This window comes from Chiloscyllium punctatum, chromosome 32 (assembly GCF_047496795.1).
Source record: "Chiloscyllium punctatum isolate Juve2018m chromosome 32, sChiPun1.3, whole genome shotgun sequence".
Classification (NCBI taxonomy): Eukaryota; Metazoa; Chordata; class Chondrichthyes; order Orectolobiformes; family Hemiscylliidae; genus Chiloscyllium; species Chiloscyllium punctatum.
The window spans coordinates 49,003,440-49,016,258 of record NC_092770.1 but is presented as its reverse complement, the minus strand read 5'-3'; the positions used below and the strand labels follow the sequence as shown (position 1 = coordinate 49,016,258).

The following is a 12,819-nucleotide window of genomic DNA, read 5'->3' as shown; positions in this document are numbered from 1 at the left end:
GTTGGGATATCTGGTCGGCATGGACAGGTTGGACTGAAGGGTCTGCTTCCATGCTGTACATCTCTATGACTCTACGACTCTACGAGTGGGAAGGATATGGAGGAACAAATCTGCAGGAAACTTAGGAGAGTGATGTCAACATTATACAGTGGTTATAATTAGGGACTTTAACTACCTGAATGTAGACAGAGTCAATGGTAGCATTCAGGGCAGAGAGGGTAAACATTCCTAGATTGTGTTCAAGAAAACTTCCTACAGCGGTATATGTCCAGTCCAACTAAAAAGGATATACTGTTAGACCTAGTACAAGAATGAAAGTTGGCTAAATAGACTGGAATCAAAGGTTGGGACTAACTGTGCTAAACAATAACTGTCTTCAAGAGATATTCAGGTACAGTCAAAAGAACATTCCCTCAAAAGGGAAGGGATAGCAAACAAATCCTGAGCTCCCTGTGCAGTGAACTCCAGACATCCTCCACTGTGAGTGGAAGAAAAACCTTCCCTTGTGTCTCCTCAAATCAATCTATCAATAACCTTAAATCTGTAGCCCCTGGTAATTGACCTTTCTGCTAGAGGAAACAGCTCTCCCCTATCCACCATATCCAAGCCCCTTATTCTTCTGTGTACTCCAATTAAGTCATTCCTCAGCCTCCACTTTTTAAAGGAGAATAACTCTAGCTTTTTAAATCTTTCTTCATAACTGCAGTTTGCAAAATCTGGCAACATTCTTGTCAATTTCCTCTGTACTTTCTGTCGAAGAACGATGTCCTTCCTGTAATGTGGTGGCCAGAAGAATACACAAAACTCCAGCTATGGCCTAACCAGTATTCTATATAGTTCTAGCGTTACATTTACTGGTCTTGTATCCAGTACCTCACCCAACAAAGGAAAGTATCCCATATGTCTTTCTTAGCACCTTATCTATCTATTTGTCCTACCACCTTTTGGGACCTGTGGGCACATACTTGAGGTCTCTCACTTTATCCCAATCAATAACCTCCTGACTAATGAGGATCTCCTTACTTTGTTTCATCCATAGAGGGGAGAAAATGTAATGCTCAGTTGTAGTCAATATCGCCTTCTTAATATTAACTGGTGAGTACACAGTGATAGCCTAATTAACATTTCACACTGCTGTTGCCACCCCGGCAACCTGACACTTTATTTTTAGAAGTGCAATTACAGTAGTTGGTTCAAACCTTACTTAGTAAAATAAAAACATGTCTGACCCATGCACACATGCATTCAAGATGTATAAATATGTTTCAAATTTGTGGGCGGCACGGTGGCACAGTGGTTAGCACTGCTGCCTCACAGCGCCTGAGACCCGGGTTCAATTCCCGCCTCAGGCGACTGACTGTGTGGAGTTTGCACGTTCTCCCCGTGTCTGCGTGGGTTTCCTCCGGGTGCTCCGGTTTCCTCCCACAGTCCAAAGATGTGCAGGCCAGGTGAATTGGCCATGCTAAATTGCCCATAGTGTTAGGTAAGGGGTAAATGTAGATGTCGGGGTATGGGTGGGTTACGCTTCGGCGGGGCGGTGTGGACTTGTTGGGCCGAAGGGCCTGTTTCCACACTGTAAGTAATCTAATCTAAAATTGGGAGTGTAGTGTCCAAGAGGGAGGTATGAATTGAATTATTTTCACTATCTTCCCATGTCTGTAACAGGAGATGGTTTTTCAAATTTGTTTCTTATTTTCTTCCCTTTTTTTTAGTGTAGGTGGTATATGCACCAAATCATGTTTGTGAGGTCTAAATAAAAATGACCTCATAGCAGATTTCTTAGAGTTAAACCAAAATAGGGCTTATTACTGCACTGAAGGTCTGAAGAATGGGTCATGACACATTTTCTTACATATAAACATCTGAGAAAAAGGAAAGATGAAGGAGAGAATGACAAATTATAATTGATTCAAAATCAAAGGTATCAGATTGAGTTCACATGAATTAGGGAGTCCAGTAAGGCATTGTCCTGGTCAGTTTCTTTCAATTGGCTTGCACGGAGGTTTCCCTTTCACAGGAGCTCAGATGAAGTCAAACTGCTGATGAAAGTGAAATAGTCCTAAGCTTGGAATTATTAGTTCACTTCACAGTGAAATATAAGTTTCCAGAAATTTGACTTTTGTGAGGTATTGATATCAGAAGCAAGCATTAAGGCTAGAATTGCTTACTCTGATGCTTTCTCTTCTAGTGTTATCAAGCCTATTCATGAACAGAAGTCAAAGCTGTATGGTTATACATGTTTCCATCAAGCTACTAGCTTTTGCAATATAAGGAATGTCACATTCCAGAGGGATGATGCACACTTTCTGCCCTCTGGTCTGAACTTTCTAGAAATCGTGGTCAACTGGCATCATGTCAGAATAGTGGAATCCATATTGTCAATCCAGCAAAGTGTCTATTTTTAAGAAAATTTAAGCAGAGAATTTAATTTGAAATCTCTTTTAGTCTTTATCCTATTTCATGCAAAATGTTTTAAAAATTAGGGGAAATGGAGAGAATGCGAGAGGAGAGCAGAGGGTTTTTAATGCCACCAGGTGCCACATTGGCCTAAACTCGACTCCACTGCCATGGGTCCACTTAGGGCCCACCTCGCCAATGTTGCTGGGTCTTGTACTAGGCCCAAACTCACCTCTACTGCCACCTCCATGAATCTGCGCTGGATGCAGATGCAGCCAAAAACCCAAACTTGTCTCCGCTGCAGCAGCCATGAATCAATGCTGGGAACATCTCGTTGATGCAGGCGCTGCCAGGAACCCAAACCCGCCTCCAATGCCACTATCACAAGTCTGCGCCAGGCCCATTCAAATCTGTTCTGGGCTCACTCCTCATCAATGCCATTGCCGTGATCAAGCTCATCATCAAGAGGTAAGTAAAATAGAAGAGAGAACAAAAAGAAAAACAAGAGAAAAGAGAGAGAAAAATAAGAAAATAAATGAAAAGAAAAACTGATGGGCCAGACATGCCCTGGATTCTGAAGCCCTACTCCATTGCCAACTTGGGTTCTTGTATAAATAGTTCCTTTTTTTTATGGGATGTGGGAATCACAGGCTGGGTCAGCATTTATTGCTCCTTCCTAGTTGTCCTTGAGAAAGTAATTTGTGGGAATTCATAAAACTTGTGTGACAATTTAATGTCATTTAAGAAATATTTCATCAGCAACATTTTAGACAGCAGTGAAGCTGTTTTAATATTTGAATGAAGTGGCTATTCACATTACACAAATGACGATGAGTGTAATGGCAAGGATAAGAACATTTTGGGTTTGTATGATTAATAAACCTTCACGCTGTTATCTTTGTTGTTTTGTTCTGTAATAGTAAAAGAACATTTTGAAAACCTATATGCACTGAAATAGATTTAGCTGAATAGTTCCTTTTAATGTCTCTGTGCATGTCTAGTTGGTGAAGAGGTTTTGAGGGAGCTTCCAAACTTCCCATCCCCTTTCCTTAAATATTCCATCTCAACCTCTCCTCTCCCATTCTCTCCATTTCCGCTAATTTACAAAACATTTGCATGAAATAAGTTAAAGACTAAAAGACATCTAACATCTTTGATTAAAAGGCTTTTGTTTTTGTATTTGGACAGCAGATTCTTCCTTTTGAAGGAATGAACAAGCTGTCCATCTGTAATTACCTTCTAGCAACTTACGATGCCATATCACAGAAGGACTTATTCACCCGAAATACCACAGTTTCGCTGTAAGAACTGCACCAAGTCTTCCACTACCAATATCATGTTAATCGTTTTTTGGAAATCTGAACATTTCTCATCCATAAATCTGAACATTCTTATCCATTGAGATTGAGTCAAAACTTAGAAAATACCTATAGTCAAAGGTTTGAAACGCCAAACCTTTCCAGCAGTCATTATTTCATTTGTACAATGTCTTGATCTGTATTTAAACATTGAATGAATAATGTGAAGAACCCCCAAAGCTTTTCTTTATCTCCCTTAAATTGGAGATAAATATTCTGTGGTGCTCTGTGAAATAATTAATACATGTGCTATTGATGTACAATAAATATTATAAGAATAGCACTGGCACTTTTCTGGAAATTTGCCTACATAGGCTGACTCACCAAACTGCAAGGATTGATCACAAGAAACATAGGTAACTGCATTAGAGTCTTTAAAAATCAAACAATTGCATATCTTTTGCTCATGCTGACAGTTTGCAACAAGTACAATTTTATTTTAAAATGCAGATGTGATTGTTGCTGCTATTTTTAATAGTTCTGAACAGCAAAGTATGGAATTTTCTGCATATTTTCCCCTGGAAAAAACATGAAATTTGGACATAAAACAAAACGTTTGATGTGAAAAATTGAAGAAATCCGCTATTCCTTTATAAGCTCCTGATGATCCCTGTGTCACAATGCCTCTTGATTCATTATAGTGGTCATGTTCTTAAACTAAAACAGTTATTCACACGCAAATAGATGTAAAATTAAATCCGGAATTTTGGACACAGCCAGAAAAAAAAATTCTTGAGGTTTATTATAATTTTCAAAGTGATTTTCAAAATATAATTATTCTTAGAGATTTGCATTGTATTATCATTGCATTGTATTTCTTTGAGTGCATTTTTATGATATGCATAGAAATGACATTAAATCTGAAAAGATTTAATATTTACATGACTTTATTAAGTGTGGATATTAGTCTAATTAGATGGCTTGAAACTTTAATTTTCAAGTTCAGTGCAGTCCACAATCCTTGAATTGAATTCTATTTATTTTTGTTTATGCCCATGTTTAAGTACCTATATTTATTATTGAGATTGGCTGCAAATTTGGGTCGAATTAGCCATTGGGAAAATAGGTGCTCAAATGTGCATAATTTTTGGGTGTAACTTACTGATTATATCCCCACAGGAAATTCCAAACCCATGTGTTGGATAACTATTGACACATTAAGAACACTGCAAGTTTTTTCTAAAGTATTTGGAGCTTGTAGAGACAATGAATATTGCTCATCAGTCTATCTTAACACGAGTAATTTTGTTGAACTGATGTGGAATAGCTTGAACAAATTCAGAGCAGTGCAAACTATTAAAAGGAGACAGTCTGCAGCAACCAGTGTTTTATTTGACAATCATTCAAGTGCAATTTGTGTTCAAATAGTTCATGCATCACAAAAATGTTATAATGTGGTTATTTATGAGGAAATTGATGTGCCATTGTTCAGTTGTATGCACTTCAGGTTTCAAGACTGTCCAACTTTGATAATCTCTCTGGCTTACTCCACACTGAAACGTAATTTTTCTAGGTACAACTTTATTTGAAAAATATTGAATGTAATGTAGTGAATTTAAAAAAAAAACATTTTATTCTAAATATAAACTTGAAAGGAAACATAGATCTTTGATAAATATGCAACTCTGCTTAATGCATTCTAATCGTACTGATGCGGATGTTTAATGAGTAGAAGTGAAGTACAGAAGAATTTTTCCTGTATTACTCAGTGGTTTACATCTGTGGCCAGTTGTGTAGGTTAACTTTGTATGAAGAATGCCTCTAGAACCAGTATTCCGAGATGTAGATGGTAACGTACACAATGTTGCGATGAGACAGTTGCCCTGTCAAATAGTAGTCCATTTCCAGCTTTAAGGTGGAAGTGAATGGTCCAATAATTGGTTTCACTAATCGAACAACACCTAGAGGGGAAAGTAAAGGGAGCGTGAATGCAAAGCAGACACTCCATATTACCAACTTATAACTTTTATCATGAGCCAAATTGGAAGCTACCTTTAGTACATCTTTACAATCTACGAGATTCAGTTCAAATGTCTGATGGAATACTCATCACTCACCTGGACCAGTACAATTAAAATGTTAACAAGGTTTAACATTATTGAGCACTGACAAGATTGTTAGTTCAACACCCTTTGCCATTTGTCAGTGACTCGAACATATCATATCTGCATAATGCATTGCAGCAATTCACTGAGCTTATTTCAACATCGCTTTCCTGTTAGTTCTTATATTAATTTTCTTTAGTTGGTGGACAAGAGTTTCATATGAACATAATGTTTACTTTTGTAATTTAAGTGCAATTTCAACTTAGTGATGACAGGGTAAATGCTGAGTTTAGTCAGATGTTTGTGTCTCGGACCAGCTAGTTGGTGATTTTGGTTCTACAGCATTGACACATTCAAGACTTTCTTGGTGCTGTCCAGATTGAAGATCCTTTCCTCAGTGATGTGATCCGGCAACACAGTCTCATCGTGCTGGACTGGACTGTTTAATGACTTCAGTGGTTTTAGAATCACGGACTTACCCAGTGCTGCCAGATGGTAAGGCTTGCTTCCATTCTGCAGCATAACACACAACAAACGTTCTCCCTTGATGCTATAAGAACCATGGCTATTGCTTTGCATCACCTGTCTTCCCACTTCTTGTACCAATTCCAGTGAACCCATGACCAAAATTCGTATAGAGTACTGCTATATTCTGAGACTATCCAAATTTCCCAATCCTGATAGAAGTGTACATTGGAAATTTCCATTATAAATGTTGGACCTAGAAATTTACAATGAAAACATTTGACAGGAAATGGTTCCAAATGTTTAAACATTATGTATGTATATCGACATATTATTTATGTATTATATATACTTACATAAAAAAGATGTGTCCATAAAGCAAAATAAACACCAAATAAATATTTTGGAGTCACACACATAAAAAGTGTAAAGAAATGATGGAAGTTATTTTAATTATAGAACCAAAAACTGAGAATTTGGCAAGAAGTGGGCTCTAAGTTGATCTCTTCAGAACAGCAGTTCCAGAATCAGAGGCTGGGACTTTTTTGGGAAGCATCAGGCATCTCGCTCCGAGCAAAAATGTGAAAGAGCTCAGCTTTGATGGTGCCAGGGCCTTGCATTCAGATTAGCAATCAATTAAATTACTACTGCCAGGCCTGCCAATTATATATGGCTACTGGAAGAGCTGCTGACCTAATGGAATGAATTGGCAGCAATAGCCAATTAAAGGGAATTACTGCTTGTTTGTTAAAGACCTTATTATACACCTTATTAATGGCATAACTCAGTTCATTATAATTCAGTTTCCTATCCTACCAACACAGCAAACAAGCTAAATGTTGAGAATTCTTAATATGGAGATCAGAGCAGGTATCTAGTGATTATGTATTTTATGCCCTCAACAAGAACATTGTATAGATGTTCTTCTTCCTCTTTTTGCAGTTCTGGTGTACTGCAGTGTGTTGTGGCCCTTTTGAATAGTGTCTTGATGCAACTTCTTTTGTGTGTGTTGGGGTGGTTGCTTTCGTAGTTCATCCACAGATTCAATCAATAACCACATCGACCTGGACCCAATATACCGACCACTACAACGGACAGCTGGAACTGACAACCAGAAGCGGCAGATTCAAACCACTACAAATGCCGGAGGAAAGATCACAGAAGTGCTTCACAGGAGGCTCCCAAGCACTGAGGATGTCACCTAGACAGGAGATGAAACGTCTGCAACACGAATTCCCAGCTCAGCGAACAGAACCACAACAAGAAGCATGGCATTCCAACTGGAACTCTATCAACAAACACATCGAGTTAGACTCCACCTACCAACCCCTGAGAAAAAGAATAGGAAATGACATCACAGGAAATGACATCACCAGCCCAAAGAAACCCAAACATATAAATAGAAAGCAGGAATCATCAACAGTGCTTCCCCTGGAGGCCCAGTGAAGATGTTACCTAGTCGGGTGATGAAACGTCTGGAAATGAACCTTACAGCTCAGCGAACAAACCTATATCCAATATATATTAAGTAAATATTTCTAATAACCAACTCATAACTTAAAATATAGAGAGGGATGTTTATCACTCATTGTACTTTCCTCAGAATTAAAGTTCTGATAGTCCACAGACACTCCTAGCTTCCAATGAGTTTATGTTTTCCCATTCGATGTGGAGTTATTTCAAGCAACCATTTCCAAGGAGCCTCAGATTTTCCAAAGATTCATAAATCCAGTACCAACAGCAAAACCCACTCCTTTTCCCACTTCCAACCATGCCAAACCCAATGCTCTTCCCACTTGCTGCGATGCCAAGGAAAATCTCCTGGATTTCCTAGCTGGCTGCAGTACGCACTTGTTTGACTCAAGAATACCTCCCTCTTATACCTGGCTTCAGTAGCTCACAAAGTACCAGCAACCTCTTCTTTCTGCTAACCATAAGAACTGCTGTTCTCTACCTCTCTCTCTTTATCCCAAAACGTTGGAACCATCAAGTCTATTGACTGATAACACCGGTGACCTTAGCCTTTACTCCCAAGTATAAGAACCTTGCACTTTGCTCAGTCAGACCCTTGACTGAGCCGGGCTTGTTGCCAGGTAGAATTCTGAATAGCCATGTGATCCCTGTTTGGGATAGAAATGCAATACTGTAGTAATACTGTCGTAATCTGCCTCCTGGCTTCTTGTTGTCATATAATCTCTGTCTCAAGATATACATTGGAAACATCCATTTTATAGATCATTCAATAAAGATACAATACAAGCCACATTGTTGTCCTGTGAACACATAGCATGGTGTTATAGTGGATTTGTGACTGAATGTTGAAGAGCTGTATAGAAACACTCGTAAAACAGGAACACACAAATGTACAGAAGTGCTGTAAATTGCAAACAGTCACAAGAAACCACACGAAAGGAACACAGATGAAAGCACACAGTAAGGTATAAAGACAGCAAACATTCCTTTTCCCCAGTACTAGTCAAAATGAAAGGTTGAATAAAACAGAACCAGCAGATTTTCTACTTACATTGGTAAAATAAGAAATTGTGTTAGATTTGATTAACAAGCAAGTAAGTTAAGAGTAGCTACACTTTATCACTGTTGTGAAGAGGGCGTTTCAAGGAGTATTACATCTTAAATCTCTCCAAAGAACAGAAGGAACAGATTGCAGAAGTTTTGAAATATATGAAAACATGCATTTAAACCCAAACCAACATAACTTATAAATGTTATGTGTTCAGTATGAGAGCTCAAGTGAAATTATTTAATATGTGATTGCATTAACACCATTCAAGGAATCTGTTTATTCGTGCAACTAAAGATGATCACATTAAAGACAGGATTACATTAGGCATAAGAGATCCTGCAGTAAGCATGCATATTTTGAAAGTTACAGACATATGCAGAGGTACTGATGCAGAGTAAATCAGTGACTAAGCAATGTTCAGGTCTCGCATTATGCTGAGATACATTTCAGGCCAAACGTGAAGAAAAATTACACACAGGGGCAGGATACAAATACTGTGGAGGACACTACATGAAGAATGTAAGGCATGTCCAGTATTAGGAAGGCATATCCAGTGTGTTCTTACTGCAAGAAGTCAAATCATTTGCACACAAGCGTTTGGCCAGAAAGAAGCACAACAATTATATACAGATGGCAAAAACAGAATGCGCTGAAGAAACTCAGCAGGTGCGGCAGCATTATAGCAACAGGAATAAACTTATATTTGACTCCGGTGACCCTTGTCAGAACTGAAAGAGTTAGGAAATGGTGGTATTTATGCTGATGACAGGGCTGGGATTGGGGAAAGAGTGAATAGAATGCGTGCAAAGAGAGAGAAGAAAGAAAGGACAAGAAAAGAAAGGGATCACTAAAGATTAGCTTAGAAAGAGATAAATGGTGAGTAGTGTGCTAACAAGAAGTGTAAATGATTGAAAATGGATTGGCTGTGCTGAGAGCAATCCATCCAAAACAGGATCTTACAATAAGAGGGTGGGTAACCAACATAGATCAGGATGTTCATCATCTGAAAATAGATATAGATGACCACTGAAGAGATTTTAGCTGAAGATTCTGACAAATCGTTTTCCACCACTTATCACCTGCTGGCCCAACTGACTCAACGTGTGTGTTATAAATCATTCTGCACCATATAACAGTTATGTTCCTTCAGGTTTGTAGGTGATACATGGTTTGTGAGTATTCGAGTAATGGCTGCAGAAAGAAGATATCAGGTCAAAATAAAATCAACACTGGAATTCACAGGTCGGTGCAAAATTGTTCAAAATGATGATCTAAAATGAAATCCTTGAAAGAAAAGTTGAAGCCACATGATAGCACCAGACCTGTAGCAATGGGACATTTAGTCTGAGAGCACAACACAATGAAAAGAATGAAGATCTGGAGTTCCAGATCCTAGACTGCAAGCAAAAGCTACTCATCTCAGCTGGAGCAAATTTAAAACTTCGACAGTTAACCCTCAACATGCAAAAAAGAGATTTTCAATGTGTAGTAGCCCACCAGAATATTGACTATAGAATTGATCCTAGAGCAGTACAATGATATCTTTCAAAGTCGAGGATGTCTTCAAGGAGATGAGAATGCAGGATCAATTTAGCATCTATCAAGGAAATTTCCAGTTGCTCACAAAACTAATCTTAAAGAAAAGATAGAGATGGATAAAAAGGGAGTAATCAAGAAAGTGACAACACCTACAGGATGAACTAGCAAGATGATAGCAGTGAAACAATTTGGAAAACTGAGAGTATACATCGACTCAAAGGAACTAAATAAAGCTTGAAGACGGCTCCCTACCCCATGTCAACCATCAAATAAATGTTTCCACAAATTAAAAGGCAAAAATCTTTACTACCCTTGCTGGTAAGTGACAAGTGAAGATGAATAAAATCAACAGCTTTCTACAATCTGTTTCCAATTGAGGAGGTACAAATGGTTGTATAACAAATAGTTGATTCTGTTATTAGAGACATTGTTTGAATGTGGCATACAAACAGGGGAAAAACTGATATACATTGCTGACATGCTGTTGAGTGCAGCACTTCATTTGAATACAGTAGAGGATATTATGGTAGAGTGTGAAATCCTTACATCCCAAATGAAGGAGCAGTTTAAAGTGCTCTGGATGTCAACAACCCAGCAGACACATTGAATCTGCCAGACAAGCCCCTTGCTCAAATTAAGCAGACTATCCGACAAAATGCTACGCTCCAATTTTTGCAAGAAATTATAATGGAAGGATGGCCTAAAAGCATTAGGGATACTTCTACGGTCACAAAACAATATTAGCAACATGGGGATGAATTGGCAGCTCAAGATGACACCATACTGTATGTAGGAAACACAGTAATTATCTTAGAGAGTTCAAAGGAGAGATGCAGACACATATGCACACCAGGAGAAGTTGTTCCTCAATTGCCCAATTAGGAAGCTGTAAACTCACCAACTGCATTGACCACAGGTCAACCATCAATCCCAGAGGTCTACCATACCCCAACAGTGAAAATGGCAGAACAGCTACTGTGATAGCAACAGGTAAAATGGAAATGACACTTCTCAAGAAGAAACATTCCCCAAGTGAACAGCCCATGACAATATGCTTGTATAATATGAGACTGGCATAACTTAAAGACCATATGTTCAATGCATGTATGAAGACTGACAAGAACAATAAACTAAGATAACTGTTTTGTGCATAGTGGGTGATTTGAATAACTTGCAATGTAAATGATAATGCTCTTTTTTTGTGATTTTTGTTTTCTGTATCAAAAGGGAGATGTTTGAGATAGAAATATAATCATATACTGATGTTCTTCTGACTTTCTGTTGTTGTGTGACCTCAACAATGGACACTTATTAAAGGCAATAATCTTACAAAAAGTTCAATAAAGACAAAGCACAAGTAAAAAATGTTGTCTCATGGTCTCATAACAACAATTGTAAGCTAAAGTTTAAAGGCACAATCCAAAACATAATAAAGCTAAACCTCACAATTATAACAAAATAAAGAAGGACAATCAGCAATCTTTGTCAACAAAAGAGAAACTTCATCTCAGAATGTATTGATAAAAGCTATTCTAAGAGGTCGGTGGTCGTCTTTCTCCTTTAACTGCTGCATTGTTGTAATTAGAATGCTATCATGATAACTTTAGGTAGAGTAGGTTGGCGTTGCCTAACAATGCCACAGTTAAAGGAGAAAGACAGCCACTGACTTCTTAGGATTGCTGACATTGTATGCCAGTGTGGGATGAGATAGACACTGACATCTGGGCAACTATGAAATAAGCTGCTCTGTCCTGGGTCATGTTGAGTTTCCTGAATGATGTTATGGCAGCAGCCATTACACTTTTGATTTGAGCTTTTAAGATAATGGAGAAGCCTGAAGAATAGGATGTGAGTCACTCATCACAGAGCACCAAGTCTTTGTCTTGTTCTTGAAAATAGTGTTCATGTTATGAATCCAAGATAACTCCCAATTTATTGATGGCTGTGTATCTTGCTGTTGATGGCCAACATTATGTTTTTTCTGGTTCCTAGCCCTTACCTAACAACTATGAGATGTGAATGTTGCCAGTCATTTTACAGTATAAATCTGGATGTTGGGTCGAAGTCATTCTCTTCTTTAATTATCTCATATTTTTCTATATTTAGCATTATCTCTACTTACTTTTCAGTCACTGAACTCTTGACAGTTTGGTTTCTTTATTATCACAAGTTTGGATGTTCACCTACCTATCTGTAAGTCCAAATAATTTAGCTATGAAAAGAATAATAGCAGTCCCAATATTACTTTCTGGGGTACCACACTAACATCCTTCATAACCTGCCTTTCAGCCATCTTTTATTCTTAATATCAGCTCATTTTATGCCATTTTGTCAACTAATTTTTTAAGTGGCTTTCCATTACAACTTTTCCAAGTCTGTCACAACTGCACTAAACTTTCTTCCCAATCATTTATATTTTTCATTGCTCTCAAATAAATCATTGCACCCTTTACAATTTTTTTTATTCATTCACAGCATGAGGGCCTCACTG

General features: G+C 38.1%; 1 protein-coding gene across 1 annotated transcript in view; it reads right to left on the bottom strand.

Moving 5' to 3' along the window:
* Positions 1 to 5,067: 5,067 nt before the first annotated feature.
* Positions 5,068 to 12,819, bottom strand: part of fbln1 (fibulin 1) — a 166,622-nt gene continuing 158,870 nt past the window's right edge. The window contains exon 17 of the mRNA XM_072552309.1: positions 5,068 to 5,656. Coding sequence (XP_072408410.1) covers positions 5,517 to 5,656 — 140 coding nt within the window. The 3' untranslated portion in view covers positions 5,068 to 5,516. The remainder of the gene's footprint in view (positions 5,657 to 12,819) is intronic.